Source organism: Hibiscus syriacus, unplaced genomic scaffold (assembly GCF_006381635.1).
Source record: "Hibiscus syriacus cultivar Baekdansim isolate YM2019G1 unplaced genomic scaffold, ASM638163v2 tig00111166_pilon, whole genome shotgun sequence".
NCBI classification, from domain to species: Eukaryota; Viridiplantae; Streptophyta; class Magnoliopsida; order Malvales; family Malvaceae; genus Hibiscus; species Hibiscus syriacus.
The window spans coordinates 1,157,427-1,179,929 of NW_024063008.1; the positions used below are offsets into that span (position 1 = coordinate 1,157,427).

The 22,503-nt window shown below is 34.7% G+C and overlaps 1 protein-coding gene across 1 annotated transcript; it reads right to left on the minus strand.

The window, feature by feature from the left end:
* Positions 1–1,142: 1,142 nt before the first annotated feature.
* On the minus strand, positions 1,143–20,902 carry LOC120155295. Its single transcript, XM_039166856.1, has 5 exons — positions 20,801–20,902; positions 13,160–13,786; positions 11,372–12,007; positions 8,428–10,428; positions 1,143–1,211 (listed from the first exon to the last, which is right to left on the minus strand). The coding sequence occupies exons 1-5, from the start codon at positions 20,900–20,902 to the stop codon at positions 1,143–1,145; spliced, it is 3,435 nt and encodes a 1,144-aa protein (XP_039022787.1).
* Positions 20,903–22,503: the final 1,601 nt, after the last annotated feature.

Consider the following 22,503-nt stretch of genomic DNA (forward strand, 5'->3'; position numbering starts at 1 on the left):
TTTAGTGATAAGAAAATGAATGTGCCTTAAAAGTTCAATGTCTAGTAGTGTAGTTTACCCTTAATGTTATTATTAACAAGTTATATGATACCAATTCGATCTAAGAAAATCATATAGAATTGTCAGACGTGCATTGAATGGCGACTCCTAGTGTCTATCATCCCCGTATCATAAAGCTGGTAAAGACAAAACAGAATCCAGCCTGCCTGTAGTACTGAGTACTCTATATCTTGAACCTTTCATTGCCTATAAAAAGGCTCAACTTCGTCATCATTTCTATGCACTAGCTTCAACACACTGGTTCTTCAAAGGGGGAAGAAGAAGAAGATGAGTGAAACAAGTAGCGCCAAGGTCTTGGACATGGGCAATGGGAAGCATCAGCAAGCATCAAGGAACGACAAGTATTGTTCCTTTAAGATGCCACTTCATTATCCCAGGTACAACAAAAGTGACTACGAGAACATGCCCGAGTGCCAACTCGACTGCCTGCTTCATCAGTATGGCCTATCTGTCAATGGAGATGTTAAGCAAAAGAGAAAGTATGCAATGGGTGCCTTCCTTTGGCCTTCTTAGCTTGAATAAAAATATTGTTGCCCACTTAACTGATAAAATACTTGGCTTATATATTATATAGTAGCTTTCAGTTGTTATCACTGTTGTATTACATTGTTTACTTTAATATAATGTTTAATTATCAGTAAGTACCAGTTTAATATAATGTTGTGTTACAAAAATTGTTAAGCCTTGTGTTAAAGATCGAACAAGAGACATTTTTGACATTTAACACAAGGATTAAGGCGTATATTTCTCATTATGAGGTTTGACATTAAATATGTAAGTTGTATCTTACCTCTTATACACTGCAGGTAGTGACTAACACAGTTGCGATTAAAGAAATCACTGTAAATAATAAATATAAAATGTTTGTTTACGTCATTCAGATCATTCTATGTGAAGTCTTGTTTATAGGGTAATTCATTATAAATAACGTTTTAAGCTTAAACTCGATATAAGTTTGTTGCATTTGTCTTTTGATACAATTACATATATCTTTCCTAATGTATATTCAGGGTCTACTTGTTTCGCTGAAAACAATGTCGAATAAAATATATCATTTAAGTTTAAACAAATTTATGTTTTACTCATTTCCCCGCGGTTGCAAGAGCAAACAAGTACAAAACAATGCCGATAACAGTTACAGCTTTCTGTAACTGTGTCAATATGAGCATAAGAAGAAGAAGAAAAACTCGCGCAAGACTGCTTCAAATATGCAGATAGAGCTTGACGATGATGCACATGAATGTTTCATAACACCCCCAGTTGTTTGATGGGTCCAATGTCAGAGACGAAACATGTGGTGTTGAAGCAGCCAATCATTGTCGTAACCGGTTTTCGTCCGGGCACGAAATATTAAATTTGGCGGGGAAATTGATGTGAATAAATAATTTTTAAAATAATTTGTGAGTCGCCATCGACCTTTTGGATCAGGTAGGTCAAATACCTAAAAATTATTTTTTTTTAAAAGAGTTTTAAAGAAAACACTAATAAAAAATGAACTGATCTGCGTTTATAACCAAAAATTCATTCTTTTTAATAATAAAAAGGGATTCGTGGTCGGTTACGTTTAGGGAAGGATTAGCACCCCTACAACGCCCAAAATTGGTACTTTTTAATTATAAATTGTCTCTATTATTAAAATTTTAAAAATTCAAAAATATATTTAATTTATAATTCTATTATTTCAAAATTATAAAAAATATTTATTTATTTAAAAATATCCAAAAAGAACTTCTAGGTGCCTTAAGACAGCTCTTTTCTTTGATATTGAGAAATATTAATTTAAATAATATTGTTTACTTTTTAATTTTTTAAAATATAAGAATAGGACATCCAGTTGTATTAAGACTGTCCTTTTCTTCGATATTAAAAATAAATATTTAAAAATTATTATTTATTATATATATTTATGAATATATAAAAATATTTAACCATATAATATAAAAATATCACTAAAACAATGTATTTTAAGCAGTAAAATGAAAACATATAAATAACTAAATTATAATAAAAATAAAATTAAATCTAATTCCTAATTAATCAAAATTATAGGGATTAAATATGTTATTTCTTTATTTAATAATTTAGTGACTAAAATAAAATGATCTAAAATTCGGATATAATAATAAAATAAATTAAAAATATAAACTAAGAATTAAAATATTATTTATTAAAATTAATGGATTAAATCTGTAATTTATCCTAAACATATTATTTTAATAAAAAGGACTAAAATAAATAAAATTAAAATTCAAAGACTGAATTAAAATTATTATAAATTCAGTTTAGTGACCAAAATGTAAAATTTACAAATACGAAGGACTGCGGACGGGGTTTAACTATTTCATAATTACGCGCATAGTCCTTCCCGAAACGACGTCGTTCGGGAAGGACTATAAGAGTCCAAATCGGCTGGCCCGAAGGGCCAGCCATTTCATTTCTTCCTTTTTTTTTTCTTTTTCTTAAACAGAGAGAGAGAGAGAGAGAATTCTCTCTGGCCTCTCTCTAGATTCCCTCACCGGAGGGAATCCGGCAGCCGTCTGCCGCCGTGAGTTTTGCCGCCGACCACCGCCGCCGGTCACCGTATTCGGTGGCCGGAAAAATATTTTTTATCCTAAATGTAGATCGGACCGTCCTAATGACGGTTCCGATGTTTTTTTCCGTTAAACGGCTCCTAATCGGAGCAAATCTACAATAATACCTTCGGCTTTTCGAAGTTTTGGTGAGATCCGGTGACGGTTGGGGCTCTCTGTTGACAGGGTAAGCTTTTTCCTCTCTTCTCTCTTTTTTCCTTGCTGCGTTGATGCTGACTGAGATCGTTGGTTTAGTTGTTGTTATTTTTTTTTCCTTTCTCTGTGTTTTTTTTCTTCTCCGTTTTCTGTTTCTGTCTCTGGTTTCTGTCCCCCGGTTTTTTTTTTTTTTCGCAGATGGGGTGGTGGCTTTTATAGCCACCACCGGTGTTCGTCTCAGACCGGTCCGAAGAGGGGGCCTTGGTGAGTCACCGGACTACCAGTGGTGACTCACCCCGTAGCCTTGCATGGACGGCTGGTATATGATTTTCTGGAGCCTTCATTCGGGACGTGGCAGCGGCGGAGGCGGTGAGGGCTTCTGGAAGCAGCAGCGGCGGCGCTGGGACGTGTACCCTAGGGTTTCCTCTGGCAAATGGTGGACCGTTGGATCAAAACAGATCCAACGGTTGAGATTGAAGATGGCGGCTGGCTAGATTAGGGTTAGGAAACCCTAATTGGAAACCCAAATATTTAGGGTTTCTGGTTGGATTTGGACCGGTTCTGGTTGGTTTGTAACTGGGCCGGTCCAATTGTAATTGGGCTGTAATTTATTATTTATTTAATATATATTTAATAATAATAATAATAATGATAATAATAATAATAATAATAATGATAATAATAATAATGATAATAATAATAATAATAATAATGATAATAATAATAATAATAATAATAATAATGATAATAATATTAATAATAATAAGGATAATAATAATATGGATAAAAAAAAAATTTAGTATCTTCAGCTGCCCCTCTTTGCTCATTCTTGTGTTAACAAGAATAGGGCAAAGATGAAAAGATAATAAAATTTTTTATCCATTTGACTTTACTTTGATCATAATGGAGATATTGAATAAATTCTTCTTTCTCTCCAAATAAGTTCTTCTTATTATGAACTTTCTGCTGGGGATGATGATGACCTCCTTTTTGTGATAGAGTCATTCAAAAGGTTGAATAAGCTCTTGATGAGTTCTTCTCATTATGAACTTTTTCTTCCTTCTTCAGATGAGTTCTTCTCATTATGAATTTTACCTGGCAATGTTGATCCATCAAATGATGAATTCAAGCAAAAGGTTGAACAAATTCTTCTCATTATGAACTTCTTCTTCCTTCTTCAGATGAGTTCTTCTCATTATGAACCTTCTCTGGCAAAAATAATCCATCAAGTGATGAATTCAGGTAAAAGGTTGAACAAATTCTTCTCATTATGAATTTCTTCTTCCTTCTTCAGATGAGTTCTTCTCATTATGAACTTTTTCTGGAAAAGATGATCCACCAAATGATGGATTCAGGTAAAAGGTTGAACAAATTCTTCTCATTATGAACTTCTTCTTCCTTCTTCAGATGAGTTCTTCTCATTACGAACTCGAACTGGAAAAGATGATCCACCTAATGATGGATTTAGGTAAAAGGTTGAACAAATTCTTCTCATTATGAACTTCTTCTTCCTTCTTCAGATGAGTTCTTCTCATTACGAACTCGAACTGGAAAAGATGATCCACCTAATGATGGATTCAGGTAAAAGGTTGAACAAATTCTTCTCATTACGAACTTCTTCTTCCTTCTTCAGATGAGTTCTTCTCATTATGAACTCGAACTGGAAAAACTGATCCACCAGATGATGGATTTGAGCAAAAGGTTGAACAAATTCTTCTCATTATGAATTTTTCTTCCTTCTTCAGATGAGTTCTTCTCATTATGAACTCGAACTAGTACTGTTGATCCATTGAATGATGGATTTAAATCTTTGCTAAAATCTTTGAAATTTCTGTTAAAAATTTAACAAGAATAAAAATGAATGAAAATGCATCTATTTTTGCAAATGCCTAAATATGATGCATGAATATTAAGTTGTTTGATTTCAGACTGGTGAATTGAGTATTTCTTCAATTGTAAAAACTCAATATATCTGTCTTCTTCAAATCAGAGAATCTAGCATCTTTGACAAATGTAGATGTAGATATAACGTCACAAAACCTCTTGAGAATAAAACTCAATAGTATAGGCTCTTGAAAAGCTTGCATTCAGGCAACATGTTGATTCTGATAACAACTCATCTGATTATGAAGTGACCTTTCAAGATGATTTCACAGATATCGATAGTTCTTCTAATACCGAGAAATCTTGAATTATGATTCTGATGAGGAGAATAACTGTTATACTTGACAAAAATGTGATTCTCAGAAGCTGAAACTTCAATAGCCCTGGAGAAATGTGGTCCAGATTCATCAATTGCAGAATTGGCAAATTTTATATGTGCTGTTCAAATGACTAAAAATGCTGACGTACTTCTTCCGGTAAAAGATGGGAAGCCATTATGTGATAATCCCAGTTACAAGCAAAGACGAAACTTATGCTATGATTTTTGAAAAGGAAGAAGCATAAGAAACTTGAAAATAAGCTTCTTAATGAAGATGATCATGCAGTTCATCTTTCAATTCCAACGATCAGTTCTGGGGTTCCTACTGAATCAGATCAGATAACTCAAAGAACACTTCCAGAAGATGCTATTGACACATTCATCTTCCAAATTCAATGATCGTTCTGTCCAACCAGATCAGATAACTCAAAGAACACTTCCAGAAGATGCTATTGACATTCATCTTCTAAACTCACTGCTTGATTCTGTTCAACCAGATCAGATAACTCAAAGAACACTTCCAGAAGATGTTATGGACATTCATCTTCTAAACTCACTGATTGATTCTGTTCAACCAGATCAGATAACTCAAAGAACACTTCCAGAAGATGCTATGGACATTCATCTTCTAAATTCACTGATTGATTCTGTTCAACCAGATCAGATAACTCAAAGAACACTTCCAGAAGATGCTATGGACATTCATCTTCTAAACTCACTGATTGATTCTGTTCAACCAGATCAGATAACTCAAAGAACACTTCCAGAAGATGCTATGGACATTCATCTTCTAAACTCACTGATTGATTCTGTTCAACCAGATCAGATAACTCAAAGAACACTTCCAGAAGATGCTATGGACATTCATCTTCTAAATTCACTGATTGATTCTGTTCAACCAGATCAGATAACTCAAAGAACACTTCCAGAAGATGCTATGGACATTCATCTTCTAAATTCACTGATTGATTCTGTTCAACCAGATCAGATAACTCAAAGAACACTTCCAGAAGATGCTTGGTTCTGTCTAATCAGATCAGATAACTCAAAGAACACTTCCAGTAGATGCTATTGAGCCCATATAAAAGGTTGGATTGTTTATAAACATGTACAGGAAGTGCCAAATTGACAGAAAGGATCTGTAAGGCTCTTGAAGCTTATGACAATGAGACACCTTCGATTGTCCAGAAGTATGTTCTTAATGAGTACTGAAAATGGAATCTAGTATGGGTTGGAAGGAATAAAGTTACTCCACTTGAACCTGATGAAGTGGAAATGCTTCTAGATTTCCTTAAAGACCATACACAAGGATCTGTATAGAAACGTATTTCCCAGTGATATCAATGTCTTGTTTCCTTTTGTTGGAATTAGTGCTGCAAAGATCACCTTCTATTGTCTTGGTATTTTTGAAAACAGATGTGTAAGAACTGAATGGTGATCGGTTGGAGCAATTTGATGAGTAGATTTGGCGGATTCGACCTCGTTGTTGGTAGCATGCCGTGTAACAATCTTGATGTTCATGGCTTTTAAGATGGTGATGATTTGCTTACTTTGTATTCTATGTATTCAAAAGTATTAATCATAAAATGATATTCAGAAATCTTTAAATTATTTCAAAATTATGTTAAGTCAATAGAAAAGAATAAATTGAATTTCCAAAAATAAATTGAATCTCAAATAAATTGAACTTGAAATAGATAGAATTGTATTCAAAGTTATGGCAAGCATAAGAATAATAAAAATTCAAATGTCTCAACAAATTATAAGCATAAGTATTTCTAAATTAATCAAGTTGACACAATTTAGAGTAATGATGTAAGCTTTTGTCTGGAAGATCTCAAACGTTGTTAAAATGCTTGTAGATGTGAAGTTTCTTCCAAACTATCAAAATCTTAAGAGAGTTCGATTGCCAGATGCCTAATATCAACCTGCATTTGAGCCGCCTTTTCAGGTTTTCAACTCAAATCCTTCCTTTGATTACAAGATGCCCTTTTCGGGTTTTCACCTTGACCCCCTTTTCTTTTTTCCCTCTTTTTTTTTCTTTTTTTTCTTTTTTTTTCTTTTTTTTTTCTTTTTTTTTCTTCAAGCATAATATTTCTTGACAGAATCTGAGTTTATTGGATTTTTCAGAATTTTTCCATCAATTTCTGCCAAGATCAACGCTCCTCCGGAAAAGGCCTTTTTCACAACGTATGGCCCTTCCCAATTAGGCATCCATTTCCCACGGAAATCTTTATGTATAGGCAAGATCTTTTTTAGTACTAGATCATCCTCTTGGAATTCTCTTGGATGTACTTTCTTATCATGAGACTTCATCATCCGTTTTTGATACATCTGTCCATGGCAAATAGCTTTCAATCTTTTCTCTTCAATAAGGTTCAATTGATCAAATCTAGCTTGGATCCATTCAGATTCATCCAATTTTATTTCTCTCAATATTCGGAGCGATGGAATCTCAACTTCAATTGGTAAGACTGCTTCCATTCCGTAGAATAGAGAAAACGGCGTTGCCCCAGTAGATGTTCGAACAGTAGTTCGGTATGCATATAGAGCAAAAGATAACTTCTCGTGCCAATCTTTGTAAGTTTCAGTGGTCTTTGTAATGATTCTCTTGATGTTCTTATTTGCTGCTTCAACTGCCCCATTCATCTTTGGACGATAGGCCACTGAATTTGCATGTTTGATCTTAAACTGTGCACAAAGTTCAGTCATCATTTTGTTGTTCAGGTTTAGGGCATTATCTGTAATGATCCTCTCTGGTAGACCATATCGACAAACTATCTCTTTCTTTATGAACTTGCAGACTGTGGATCTCTTAATATTGGTATATGAAGCAGCTTCAACCCATTTGGTAAAATAATCAATTGCCACAAGGATGAAGCAATGTCCATTCGATGCTTTTGGTGTGATTGCCCCAATGACATCTATTCCCCACATAGAAAATGGCCAGGGTGCTGTCATTACATGTAAAGGAGATGGGGGTACATGAATCTTGTCTGCATATATCTGGCATTTATGACATTTTCTTGCGTAATCAATGCAATCTGTGTACATGGTAGCCCAATAGTATCCATATCTCATTATTTTTCTGGCCATAGAAAGACCATTTGCATGTGTTCCACATATTCCACTGTGTACTTCTTTAATGACATTTCGAGCTTCGCTGGTATTTAAACATCTCAATAGCATTTGATCATTGCTTCTTCTATATATAATCTCTCCATCAAGAAAATATCCAGCAGCCATTCTTCTCAAGGTTCTTTTATCAATTTCCGATGCATTTGGTGGATAACTTTGATTTTTGATATATTGCAGGATATCATGATACCATGGTTTACCATCTACCTCTTCTTCCACACTATAACAATGTGCATGAATTTCATACACTTGCATTTTGATTGGCATCATATCAACTTTCTGAGTTGCCTGAAACATAGCAGCTAATGTAGCCAAAGCATCTGCCATTTGATTTTCTTCTCGAGGGAGATAATCGAAGGTAACCCTCTCAAATTCTTTCAATAATTCGAGGGTAAAATTTCGATATTCCAATAATTTGGGATCTTTTGTTTCCCATTCTCCTCGCAATTGATACACCACTAAAGATGAATCTCCATATATTTTGAGAAATTTGATTTTTCTTTCTATAGCTGCTTTCAATCCCATGACACAAGCTTCATATTCCGCCATGTTATTGGTGCAAAAGAACTCCAGTCTACTTGTAAAGGGATAATAAACACTTTCTGGAGAAATCAACACTGCCCCGATTCCTCGTCCCAAAGCATTAGATGCTCCATCAAAATAAAGCTTCCAAGTTGCAAATTCATCATTTGTTCTGACTTCTTCATTCATGGATATGCACAACAAATCTTCATCGGGAAAATTGAAGTTCAAAGGCTGATAATCATTTGATACACGACTGGCCAGAAAATCAGCTATGACACTTCCTTTTATCGCTTTTTGGTTGACATATACAATATCAAACTCAGATAATAACATCTGCCATCTAGCCATTCTGCCTGTCAAAGCTGGTGATTCCATTAAGAATTTCAAAGGATCAAGTTTGGATATCAACCAAGTAGTATGGTATAACATATATTGTCTGAGTCTTCGAGTAGCCCACACCAAAGCACAACATAATTTTTGTATTGGTGGATATCGAACTTCACAATCAGTAAATTTCTTGCTCAGATAATAAATAGCTTTTTCTTTCCTTCCTGATTCATCATGCTGTCCTAGTACACATCCCATCGAATTTTCGAAGACCGTCAAGTAGAGAATTAATGGTCTATCAGGCATTGGTGATACTAAAATTGGGGCATTGGATAAATATTTCTTAATAATATCCAAAGTTTCTTGACATTCTTCATTCCAGACTTCAGGATTGTTCTTTCGAAGTAATTTGAACACTGGATCACATTTGTCAGTTAATTGAGAAATGAACCGAGATATATAATTTAATCTCCCCAAAAAGCCTCGAACTTCTTTTTTTGTATTGGGTGGTGGAAGATCTTGAATTGCTTTGACTTTATCTGGATCAATCTCGATTCCTTTTTTGCTGACCACAAATCCCAAAAGTTTCCCAGAAGTTACCCCAAAAGTGCATTTTGCGGGGTTGAGCTTTAATTGATATTTCCTCAATCTCTGGAAAAGCTTCCTCAGATTTTGAATATGTTCTTCTTCCGTTCTGGATTTGGCAATCATGTCATCTACATATACTTCAATCTCTTTATGCATCATGTCATGAAACAAAGTTACCATGGCTCTTTGATATGTTGCCCCTGCATTTTTCAATCCAAATGGCATCACTTTATAACAGAATGTGCCCCACATGGTTATAAATGTTGTTTTCTCCATGTCTTCAGGATTCATTTTTATCTGATTATATCCTGAAAATCCATCCATAAATGAAAACCATGCATGTCCTGCAGTATTGTCCACCAATGTGTCTATGTGGGGTAATGGAAAACTATCTTTTGGACTAGCTTTGTTGAGATCTCTGTAATCCACACACATTCGAACTTTTCCATTCTTCTTTGGTACGGGAACAATGTTGGCTACCCATTCTGGGTATTTAGATGCTTGTAGGAAACCTGCATTGATTTGTTTCATTACTTCTTCTTTGATTTGCAACAACATTTCTGGCCTCATTCTTCTGAGCTTTTGTTGAACCGGTTTATATTCTGGATTGATTGGAAGCTTGTGTATCACTATATCTGTGCTCAAACCAGGCATATCTTGATAGGACCAGGCAAATATATCTTTGAACTCTTGAAGGAGATTTATCAATTCTTGTTTTATCTGGACTGTCAGAGTGGTACCAATTTTCACCTCTTTTATTTCTTCATCTGTTCCCAAATTCACAGTCTCAACCTCTTCTTTGTGTGGTAGAATTTGTTTGTCCTCTTTTTCTACCAATCTTAATAATTCAGTAGGAACATCACATTCCAGTTCATCTTCACAACCATTGATTTCTTCCAGACATATAGGCTGCTCTAAATTTATCACTGGATTAAATCTAGGAATAAACATGCTATTAACACTGTGACACCTGCAAATTTAAGTCGGACATATTTCCGAAAGAATATAGTAAATTTATGAAATAAATGTAAAAATGTAAAGAAAATGTAAAGAATGATTGCCATCTGAAAATTTTAAAGAAAGTTCCTTATATTTAACATAATTTCTTTTACAAGATAACAAAAAGTTTTCATATTTTTGAGCTAAACATAAAGATTAGTTCTGAATATTACTCTGTATTAATATTAAAAACTATGGGAAGATCTTCAGCGGTCCAATTGATGAGTGTTTCTCCAGGAAGACATGGGCGAATCCTATCCAAATACTTGCCAGTCTTGTTGTCATTCATGATCATGTTGACAAATAATCCATTCATAGCTTCTTCAACTATGGCTTGATCTTTCGTCAACTTTTCTTCTTTAAAGGCTTCAACAAGCTGCTGTTCCACATTAATTGTTCCCCCTGATCTGAATGTGGTCTTCAACTGTGGGAAAGACATGTGTTTCCAAAGGATTTCTCCCCCTTTCAATTTTGTCTTTCTGTCTTCACATCTTCTTTTCATCTCTTTGTTCTTTTGCTGAAAATTGGGCTTAAACCCTAGCCCAAAACGGTCTTTTTTCATCTTTATACTGATAGGAACTGAAATCCCTTGAAGATTCTTTCCTAGACCTCTCCCAGCTTTAGCTCCGATGCCTAAAGTTTGTTGTACCGTCATCTTGGTACAATCAGACAATCTGGGATATGGGATTTTGCTTCCTTCTGGAGTAAAGGTTGCATTTACAAATTCAAGAGCTCGGAAAGAGCATTCAAGAGCCTCATCATTGGTGTCGATATATGGAACATCGCTTGTTACAGACGCAATGATTTCTTCTTCAGCACTGACGCATATTAATTGTCCATCCACAACAAATTTCAATTTTTGATGTAATGAAGAAGGAACGGCTCCTGCTGAATGAATCCATGGCCTCCCTAATAGACAATTATATGTGGGGTGGATGTCCATTACCACAAAGTCAATATTGTACACGACTGGGCCAATTAACAAAGGTATTTCCATTTTCCCAAGCACTTCTTTTTGAGTACCATCAAATGCTCGTACCACATTCTGATAACTCTTCATGTGTGATTGATCCAGAGGCATTCTTTGAAGTGTAACTAGAGGCATCAAATTGAGAGCGGATCCATTGTCAATCAATACTCCTGGCAACACATGACCATGACAATGTGTCGTGATGTTCAAAGCTTTTACTGACCCCATTCCACCTTCTGGTATTTCATCATCTGTGAAAGTTATGTAATTGTCAGCGGCTATATGTCCCACAATTCTGTCAAGTTTATTGAGGGATATATCTTCGGGGATAAATGTTTGATTGAGGATTTTCATCAAAGCATTTCTATGTGCTTCTGAATTCATCAAGAGATCAAGAATAGAAATTCTCGCTTGTTGTTTGTGTAGTTGTTCAACCACACTATACTCACTATGTTTCAGGAATTTCAAAAATTCTTGAGCTTGTTTTTCTGTCACAGGCTCATTGAATGCTGGAAGGGATTCATCTTCAAATACCTTCTGAGGTATTGCCATGGCTTTTCCTTTTGCTTTCACTTGTTCTGAAGCATTGGATGTCTCAGGAGAATAACATCTCCCACTTCTTGTAAAGAAACCGACCTCGCTCACTGCTTCAGACGTCGATGTGGTACCCAAACTCTGTATTTTCTCTTCTGTTTTATCTATAGAAACAGATCCTCCTACCATTGAAACATTGGTAGTATAATTCCAAGGTACCCTGCGGGTATCTTTGTATGGAAATGGTAGAGGAGTGGTAATAACTACTTTTGGCTTTATTGGTGCAGGAATCACCGTGGATGATTTCACATTAATGATCACAGGATCATTTATTCTTTGACTTGGTTTAGAATCCTCTGATGAACAAATATCATTTTCTTTTTTTCCGGGTTCTTCTTCAAAGAATTCTATTTCTCTGTTGTTCATCAATTTCTGCACCAAATCCCTAAACTCAGGACATAGTTGAATTTTATGCCCCTTCTCCTGATGATATTCACAATAATTCTTGCCTTCATTCTGCTTTGGCCTGAATTGTTGTGGAATTATACCGGCTAAAGATAGTTGTTGGAATACCCAAACAAACGGAGATTTTATTTCAGAAATGTCAGTTTTTGCTTTCTTTCTGTTCTCTTCCTGAATTGCATTCACGTTTTTATCTCCATGATTTGGCAATGGATGATTTGATGCAGATGGTGTATTGAATTCCAGCTTCCCAGTGTTGATCAAATTTTGAACCACCCTTTTGAATGCTAAACAGTTTTCAATGGAATGACCCGTAATTCCTTCATGGTAAACACAGTGTGCCTTTGTATCATACCAAGGAGGGAATGGTGGTTGCATGGGAACCAAGGGATAAGGCCGTATAACATCTGCTTTTAACAGTGAATCATAGATCTCAGCATATGGTACGGGTAAAGGTGTAAAAGACAACCTTTCATTTTCCTTTCGAGATCCTCTGGAATCTGCTCGATTAGTGTTTGTTTCCTCTTTCTTAACTCTTGGCTGGGTTATTGTAACACTTTTCGATGAATCCTTGCTGTAAGAATTGGCATTGTTGACCTCATTCTCCTTTTTCCGGTATGTAGGTCTTTTGGAACTAGACCCATCATTTGATTCAATCTTGCCACTTTTCAAGACATTTTCAATTAATTCTCCAGAAATGACCAAATCTGCAAAATTTCTGGTTGCATTCCCCATTAAATGGTTTAAATAAGGAGCCTTCAATGTATGGACAAACATCACTGTGGCCTCTTTTTCTGACAAAGGTGGTTGAACTTGGGCCGCAGTGTCACGCCATCTCTGGGCATACTGTCTGAATGTTTCATTATTCTTTTTCTCCAAATTTTGGAGAGTCCATCTATCAGGGACCATGTCTGTCACATGGCGGTACTGCTCTAAAAATGCTTTAGCCAAATCTTTCCAAGATCTAATGTTGGCTTTGGTCAATTGAGTATACCATTTTAAAGCCGGTCCTGTCAAACTATCCTGGAAGCAGTGAATTAACAATTTTTCGTCTTTCACATACCCTGCCATTCTTCGACAAAACATAGTAATGTGGGATGAAGGGCATGTAGTACCATTATATTTATCAAATTCGGGAGCTTTAAACTTGATAGGGAGGATTAGGTCTGGAACCAAACTCAACTCACTAGCATCAAACCCATAGAATGATTCAGTTATTTCTACAGATTTCATTCGTTCTTCTAAGCTCTTGATCTGTCTGGTCAGTTCTTCATTTGCTTTTTGTTTCTCATTCAGCTCATTCAAATCCGGGATCAAATGATCAGTATTAAGATCCCCTATTTTCACATCTGATATAAGCGGATTTTTGCTTGAAGATGCAGGATCCACTTGTTGATCTTCATGTGGTTTGACTTCTTGTAATGCAGATGTACGAGCATTGATTTGTATAGGTGTAGTACCAGAATGATAAATTGGTTCTGGTGGAAAACCTAGAGGATACATAGGATCTTGGTCAAAAGATACAGGATTTTCATGCATTTTTCCACTGATAGCCTGCCTTTTAAACATGTCCTCTATCTTCTTCATCATACTGTCTTGTGAACTTGCAATACTGGCTTCAATTTTTTCCAGCTTCATTCTCATTTCCTCTTGTTCTTTATGATGTTGTTCCTCAATACGCTGTATTTTATCCTCCATAATTCTCTTAGTAGATTGTCTAGTACCGTAGTGATGTAGTATTTCTCTTTTGGCCAGAGTAACTGCGATTGAAAAATCTTTTAATATTATTTTTTCAAATTTTAATTAATGAATTTTAACTTAATAAAAATAATAATAATTCATAGCGAAAATTAATGAAATGAATGATGAATGTATGCAAAATGCATGTATGTAAAAACATTGATCCCAAAAAGTTAACTGTCATAGAACAACTTTCATCGGCATACAAAAGTTTCTTTATAATAGTTCAGAACTACAGATAAGGCATAGCTTTCCTATTAAGCTCTATAATTTCTTTCATTAACCATGACACCTTCTTTCCACATCTAGAAACTGGATCAACTTGATGCTCAATTATTTTGGCTTCGACAGCTAGTTCCCCAACATATCTGGCAACTTCGCTCATTTGAACCATGGCCTCGAACACCATATTGCTTCTTTCTTCACTTCTTTCGACATAGAACTCAGTTGACTTTTGCCATTGTTCATTTGTTCCTTCAAGAGTCTGCTCTAACTCAGTGATCCTGACTTGACAATTGTGCAGAATTTTTTCAAGATCTCTAATGCGTCTTCGCAGTGAAGCATTTTCTTCATTACTTTCTTTGAGGTCATTAGGTCCTAGACGAACCTTTTCTTGAAACAATGATTCCTCAAGTTGCAAAATGTAAGCATTAAACTCTGAATTTTTGTTTCTAGACTGATCCAGATCTTCTTCCAGTTTTGTTCGTGCTTCTTGCGTTCTTTGATTAAGCTTCTGGATCTGAACATCTTTGTTTCTGCATCTTTGCATCCAATTGTTAGCCACTTCTTGTTCTACCTCAAGTCTGGTGTTGAAATTTTTTCTTTCTAATTCCCATTTTTCTTTTTCAATATTGGATTCTTCCATCTTTTGGTCTCTGACTTCAAGCTCAGCAATCAACTGGTTCATTTCAGATTCAAATCCCTTGAACATGATACTTTTTTCGCTTTCAAATTTAACAAAGATGTCATTCTTCATCTCTTCTAAATCTTTGGCTTGATCTCTTTCTCTTTGCATTTCATTCATGATCTCACGGTGCTCAGCCTTGTGTTTTATAATTCGCTCTCTTCTGTCGACCTCAAAATCTTCCATTTTTTGCTTTCCTTTTTCCAGGCTTTTGAGTAGACGGCTATTCTTTCCTTTCAGATCTTCAACTCGTCTTTTTTCCATGTTCAATTCTCTGGTCATCTGTACCGTCGATTGGCTGGGTCCTGATGCTTTTCGGGATTTATATAACTCCTGATAATCTTTCTGTAAGGCTCTGTACTCATCCTCACCTTTTTCTTTATCTTTTCTCAACATTGCACATTGTGATGAATGAAAGTCAATGTCAACCCCCAACATAGCTTTATCTTGTCTCATTTGCTCTAATTCTTTCGACCAGTCTTCTCTTTCTGTTTCAAACTCAGCTCTCAGAATTTCAATCTCTGATGGAACCACCTTGATGCGATCATCCATAGAAATATCCTCATTTTGATCTGGTAGAGGAATATTTTCATTTTTCCTGACAGATCTCCATTCTTCATAATCAGGAGTTAACATTTCTTTTGCTGCTTTAGCTCGGATGCAAAAAGTTGTTTTCCAAGCTGTAACGGCTTCCATGATGTTTCTTTTATAATTTTTGCTGTGGAATGCAAACTCAGATGACTGTAGTCCAGCAGTGACAGGTACAAATTGACGACCTTCATACTGTCTTATAACCAGAAGTGGTGCATATCCAATTCCTCCCCATAATCCAAGCAACATTATCCAGTTGTAATCACCACATTTGTAAAAGAATTCCCTTTGGATTTGCCACGGGACGCGCCAAACAACGTCATTGCTTTGCAGATTTCGAAAGGCATTAATCCACATATCTTTCTTAATTTCTTTCGGCCATTCCTGCTCTAGAAATTCTTTTAATGGTGAGTAATCCGTATTAAAGCGTCGGTATGAAACCTTTTCTGTCCTCCAGAAATGACTACGGATCCAAACATATAACAACTGGGTACACCCTGAGAATCGTCCACCTCCTATCCTTCTGCAAGCATTTAACGATCTGAAGGTCTCTGCTAGGATGGCAGAAACAGGATTAATCTTTTTCGATAGCTGTTCAAACAAGTCTACCACTGCAGCTTCAACATATCCCAATACCTTTGGGAAGATGACCATACCATATATACCCAGAGCAAATAGATCGAATCGTACTTTAATATCTGGATGGCTCTGAATAAGTTCTCTGATGTTGGTCCAAGCAATGCCTTCGCTTTCGCCTTTTTGTTTTGTACGGGATGCTACCCATTCTTCTCGTACTCCGGCAATTTTTTCTAATTTAACTCGGAAGGGTTGAGTTTTAATTGACTTTGAATAGATTCGATTCTCCAAAGCCCCTTCGATATGTAACAAAATTGTGTATTCTTCAATAGTAGGGACCAAATCCTCCTTATTGAAAGTGAAGCAATTGTACCCTGGATTCCAGAATTGAACTAGGGCTCGGAGTAATTCATCATCAACTTCTACATAGAGCAGATATGGGATGTCTCCATAAGTCTGATAAAACTGCAATTTTTTGTTTGAATCCCAACTTTCCCAAATGCTTCGCAAATCTTGCATATCATTTCTTTTTAATGAAACTGGAGCATAACTGGCCAAGTCAGATACATAATCATCCTGCAGGCTGTCTCCTTCTTGTCTTTGTAAGTCTTCAGCCCACTGCCTTACTTCTGAGTTTAGAATTACTTGACTTGAACACTTTTTATCCATAGATGAAGGCTTTCCAATGAGACAATTAACACAAGGATCAATGTCTTTTATCCTGTATGATGCAATGCAAACAGAAAAATAAAGAACACACAAAAAGAAAATAAATTAGTTTACATAATAAAGAAATTTAATAATAATATTTACATAAATATTCTTTATTTAAACATGCTTTTCTGAATTTAAATAATTTAAATAAACATGTAATTTAAACAATAAATAAATTAACAGAAAAGACAGAATTCATTTCTCCTGTGTGTACACCTATTTTGGACAAAATTTCGGCATGACTTCGAATTGGAAGAGTTTCTAAGGTTTTTTTTATATGCAAGGTTTCAGATCTAGGAGTAAAAGGTACCCGAATTGTCCTTGTTAATGCCCCCTTGGGTTGCTAACCCTCAATCCTAGTCCATTACAGACTAAATTGGATCGAGTTCAATTCGAGGGGATACATTTCTCTATGCATGACACGGAGAATAAATTCTCACGAAGACATAGAGCATATGAACCCAGAAAGTTACTTGCTAGGTCTGACACGGAGAATAAATTCTCACGAAGACGTTGCTTTCACTCTCACTTAAAAAGGACAACTCAATTATAGAGCTTTATGTAATGCAATGCAAGTGTTGTGTGTGAGGAGAAATGTTCAAACCTTAGACAGAAAAAATAAATACTGAAATAAAATACTTGCAAATAAAATAAAACATATAAATATTATAAAAATAATAAATAAATAAAAATTTGAAAAGAAAGAATTAAAAATTAAATATATAAATTTTTAATTAATAGAGACAATTTATAATTGATTTTTTTTTTTAAAGTTTGACCAGGCTCCCCAGCAGAGTCGCCAAGCTGTCGTAACCGGTTTTCGTCCGGGCACGAAATATTAAATTTGGCGGGGAAATTGATGTGAATAAATAATTTTTAAAATAATTTGTGAGTCGCCATCGACCTTTTGGATCAGGTAGGTCAAATACCTAAAAATTATTTTTTTTTAAAAGAGTTTTAAAGAAAACACTAATAAAAAATGAACTGATCTGCGTTTATAACCAAAAATTCATTCTTTTTAATAATAAAAAGGGATTCGTGGTCGGTTACGTTTAGGGAAGGATTAGCACCCCTACAACGCCCAAAATTGGTACTTTTTAATTATAAATTGTCTCTATTATTAAAATTTTAAAAATTCAAAAATATATTTAATTTATAATTCTATTATTTCAAAATTATAAAAAATATTTATTTATTTAAAAATATCCAAAAAGAACTTCTAGGTGCCTTAAGACAGCTCTTTTCTTTGATATTGAGAAATATTAATTTAAATAATATTGTTTACTTTTTAATTTTTTAAAATATAAGAATAGGACATCCAGTTGTATTAAGACTGTCCTTTTCTTCGATATTAAAAATAAATATTTAAAAATTATTATTTATTATATATATTTATGAATATAAAAATATTTAACCATATAATATAAAAATATCACTAAAACAATGTATTTTAAGCAGTAAAATGAAAACATATAAATAACTAAATTATAATAAAAATAAAATTAAATCTAATTCCTAATTAATCAAAATTATAGGGATTAAATATGTTATTTCTTTATTTAATAATTTAGTGACTAAAATAAAATGATCTAAAATTCGGATATAATAATAAAATAAATTAAAAATATAAACTAAGAATTAAAATATTATTTATTAAAATTAATGGATTAAATCTGTAATTTATCCTAAACATATTATTTTAATAAAAAGGACTAAAATAAATAAAATTAAAATTCAAAGACTGAATTAAAATTATTATAAATTCAGTTTAGTGACCAAAATGTAAAATTTACAAATACGAAGGACTGCGGACGGGGTTTAACTATTTCATAATTACGCGCATAGTCCTTCCCGAAACGACGTCGTTCGGGAAGGACTATAAGAGTCCAAATCGGCTGGCCCGAAGGGCCAGCCATTTCATTTCTTCCTTTTTTTTTCTTTTCTTAAGCAGAGAGAGAGAGAGAGAGAATTCTCTCTGGCCTCTCTCTAGATTCCCTCACCGGAGGGAATCCGGCAGCCGTCTGCCGCCGTGAGTTTTGCCGCCGACCACCGCCGCCGGCCACCGTATTCGGTGGCCGGAAAAATATTTTTATCCTAAATGTAGATCGGACCGTCCTAATGACGGTTCCGATGTTTTTTTCCGTTAAACGGCTCCTAATCGGAGCAAATCTACAATAATACCTTCGGCTTTTCGAAGTTTTGGTGAGATCCGGTGACGGTTGGGGCTCTCCGTTGACAGGGTAAGCTTTTTCCTCTCTTCTCTCTTTTTTCCTTGCTGCGTTGATGCTGACTGAGATCGTTGGTTTAGTTGTTGTTATTTTTTTTCCTTTCTCTGTGTTTTTTTTCTTTTCCGTTTTCTGTTTCTGTCTCTGGTTTCTGTCCCCCGATTTTTTTTTTTTTCGCAGATGGGGTGGTGGCTTTTATAGCCACCACCGGTGTTCGTCTCAGACCGGTCCGAAGAGGGGGCCTTGGTGAGTCACCGGACTACCAGTGGTGACTCACCCCGTAGCCTTGCATGGACGGCTGGTATATGATTTTCTGGAGCCTTCATTCGGGACGTGGCAGCGGCGGAGGCGGTGAGGGCTTCTGGAAGCAGCAGCGGCGGCGCTGGGACATGTCCCTAGGGTATAGATACCCTAGGGTTTCCTCTGGCAAATGGTGGACCGTTGGATCAAAACAGATCCAACGGTTGAGATTGAAGATGGCGGCTGGCTAGATTAGGGTTAGGAAACCCTAACTGGAAACCCAAATATTTAGGGTTTCTGGTTGGATTTGGACCGGTTCTGGTTGGTTTGTAACTGGGCCGGTCCAATTGTAATTGGGCTGTAATTTATTATTTATTTAATATATATTTAATAATAATAATAATAATGATAATAATAATAATAATAATGATAATAATAATAATAATAATAATAATGATAATAATAATAATAATAATGATAATAATAATAATAATAATAATAATGATAATAATATTAATAATAATAAGGATAATAATAATATGGATAAAAAAAATTTAGTATACATCAAGTATCTTGTTTTGGATTTCGATAGCTGAAAATCACCAGCAATTGGTAGACCAACATTTACTGGTTGATGAGCTCAAAGTGCTTGTGTTTCGTGAGAACCATAACTAGTGTGAAATCCAAAGTGGATAAGAAGGATCAAAATCCACTTTTAAAACAAAAAAAAAAACTTGATTCAAGTTGCCTGCCATTGGTTTCATAACTTTCATGGTAAATGACAAGTAATTTAGGTACTTAAATTCATAATTTTTCGAATATAAAAGAAACGACCCCAACCCTCTAAGATTTAAAATAGAAAAAAATAAAACAATATTCATTGTGTTCTTAATTAGATGGGATAGTGGAAGATACAAAGTTTAGTCATAGAGAATCTTCACACAAGATAATGATTGTTGGCATTTGCCGGCTTTAACGACCGATTCTAAAGTGCAAACGTCTTAGAAAATTCATCAAACTGCAATTCGGTTATTTAGATAAAATGAAAAAAAAAATCTCAATTTAATTAATCGGTTTTAATAATAAAATTTATTCGATTTATTCAAATTTAATAGTTGAATCAATTTTTCGATTAATGATATATAAAAAAATTATCCAAATTTACTCTGAATATTATATTAGCTACTGATACTAATTTTATGAAAGAGAGAATAAGAAACGTATAAGAAGAAAAAGGTTAGAGAAGTGAAAAGAGAGCACATGGGGAGGACTCAGAACCGAAACAAGCAGTTGGAGCCAACTAATGTCACAGACTGTCGCAAAAGAAAAAGAAAAGGCTGAAGTTGCAGAGGAAAGGAGGGCCAGGAAAAAAGAAGCCATCTCACATGAGGCTGTTAGGGTGACTCAGACTCGGTTACCCCAACATACCCCAAGACCAAAGCTTAGCTTAACCTCTTACTAAACCTCCGAAACATGTGCTGTTCTGTTTCTTGATCATGTCCCAAATTCTATCTTATTCCTATGTTTTGTCTCCCTCTCCTTATAAAATCATCCCCAACCCTTTCTCTCATTTCGTCCTCACATCATCAATTATATTCAAAGCTTTCTCTCTTTGTATGCGAGGCTCTCCTGTGGCATTGCAGGGGTGTCTTTGAAAGGAAGAATAATGGGAGTTTCTTTCGTGGCTGTTTTAACAGCTCTTGCTGTTGTTGCTATGATTGCCTTGCCTGCTGCTGTTCAGGCTCAGCCCTCTGCTCCCGCCCCTGCCCCCACTAGCGACGGTTTGTTCTTTCTCTCTCTGTGTGTTTTCCTTTAAGAGATGGGATTTTGCCATTTGATTTACTGATGGTTTTTGAAACAGGGACGTCTATTGACCAAGGGATTGCGTACGTGCTGATGCTGGTGGCACTGGCGCACACATACCTCATTCACGCTGCTGATCTTTGCTTCACCTTTTGACCCCCACCATCTCAAAATGGGAATGGGATGATGTTGCAGGGGGAGAATGTTGTGTAACCATGGCTGTACCAAAGGGTTAGAATTAGGGAATGATTTGACTTGAGACAAATGATTGTTGTACCTTTTATTCAATGTTTATAATGAACATTTTTATGTTTGCTCTTCTTCTTCTTCCACAATCTTCCATTCGTGTTATCCTTTAAACTTAAATTTACAAGTAGACGAGGCAAACCCTAAAAGGGTAAAATACACTCACATCATTTTATTATTATTTCAATTATAAATCATTCGATTAAAATATTACTACACACGTATTATTTTTTTCGATGTTTTGTTTAATTTGGTATAATAATGAATTTAAATCTTAAAATTTATATATTATATCAATTTGATATTGATTCAAAATAATTTATTAAATTTTGGCAATTTATATTATTTTTTATCAATTTAATTATTTTTTATAATATTTTCAAACTAAAATTTTTTATTAAATCAAAAAAGATATAAAACGTCAACAAGTTAATGTTAAACTATTATTATACTATGAAAGTAATATTAAATTATTATCTTACAAAAAATAGAAAACTAATACATTTCTTAGAGAAGAACAATTAATCTAGGAGAATAATAAAAACTAAATTTATTTTAAATATAAAAATAATTAAATTTATTGAATTATTTTGAATTAGGATCAAATTAATTAAAAAATTATGTTTTAGGGATAAAAACGATTATTATATTAGATTGTGTAATAATTTTCTCAACTAATGACTTATTTGTGATAATATTTTAATTTAGTGATCAACATTCCATGATCTATTTGTAATTGTAACAACCTCAGACCGATCGGGTGACCTGATCCGATCCGAGCTGTCACATTAGGGCCACCATAGCGACCCACAGTAAAAATTCAAGAAAAATTAATTTTTTTGTTAAAACGTGTAAAATCATAAAACAATTCATGAATAAAATACAAGTTCAGAAAACCATTCATATATTACAAATAGAATTAAATCATACAA

What these genes read in the sequence shown, in the direction of transcription:
- LOC120155295 (XM_039166856.1), bottom strand. Translation starts at nt 20,902, where the DNA reads ATGGCTTCTTTTTTCCTGGCCCTCCTTTCCTCTGCAACTTCAGCCTTT. An exon ending in ATGATGGGTCTAGTTCCAAA is followed by an intron (nt 12,008 to 13,159) that starts AGACCTACATAC and finishes CAAGCTCAAGAA; the next exon opens with TTTTTGAAATTCCTGAAACA. An exon ending in GCGTCAGTGCTGAAGAAGAA is followed by an intron (nt 10,429 to 11,371) that starts ATCATTGCGTCT and finishes GAACTGGAATGT; the next exon opens with GATGTTCCTACTGAATTATT.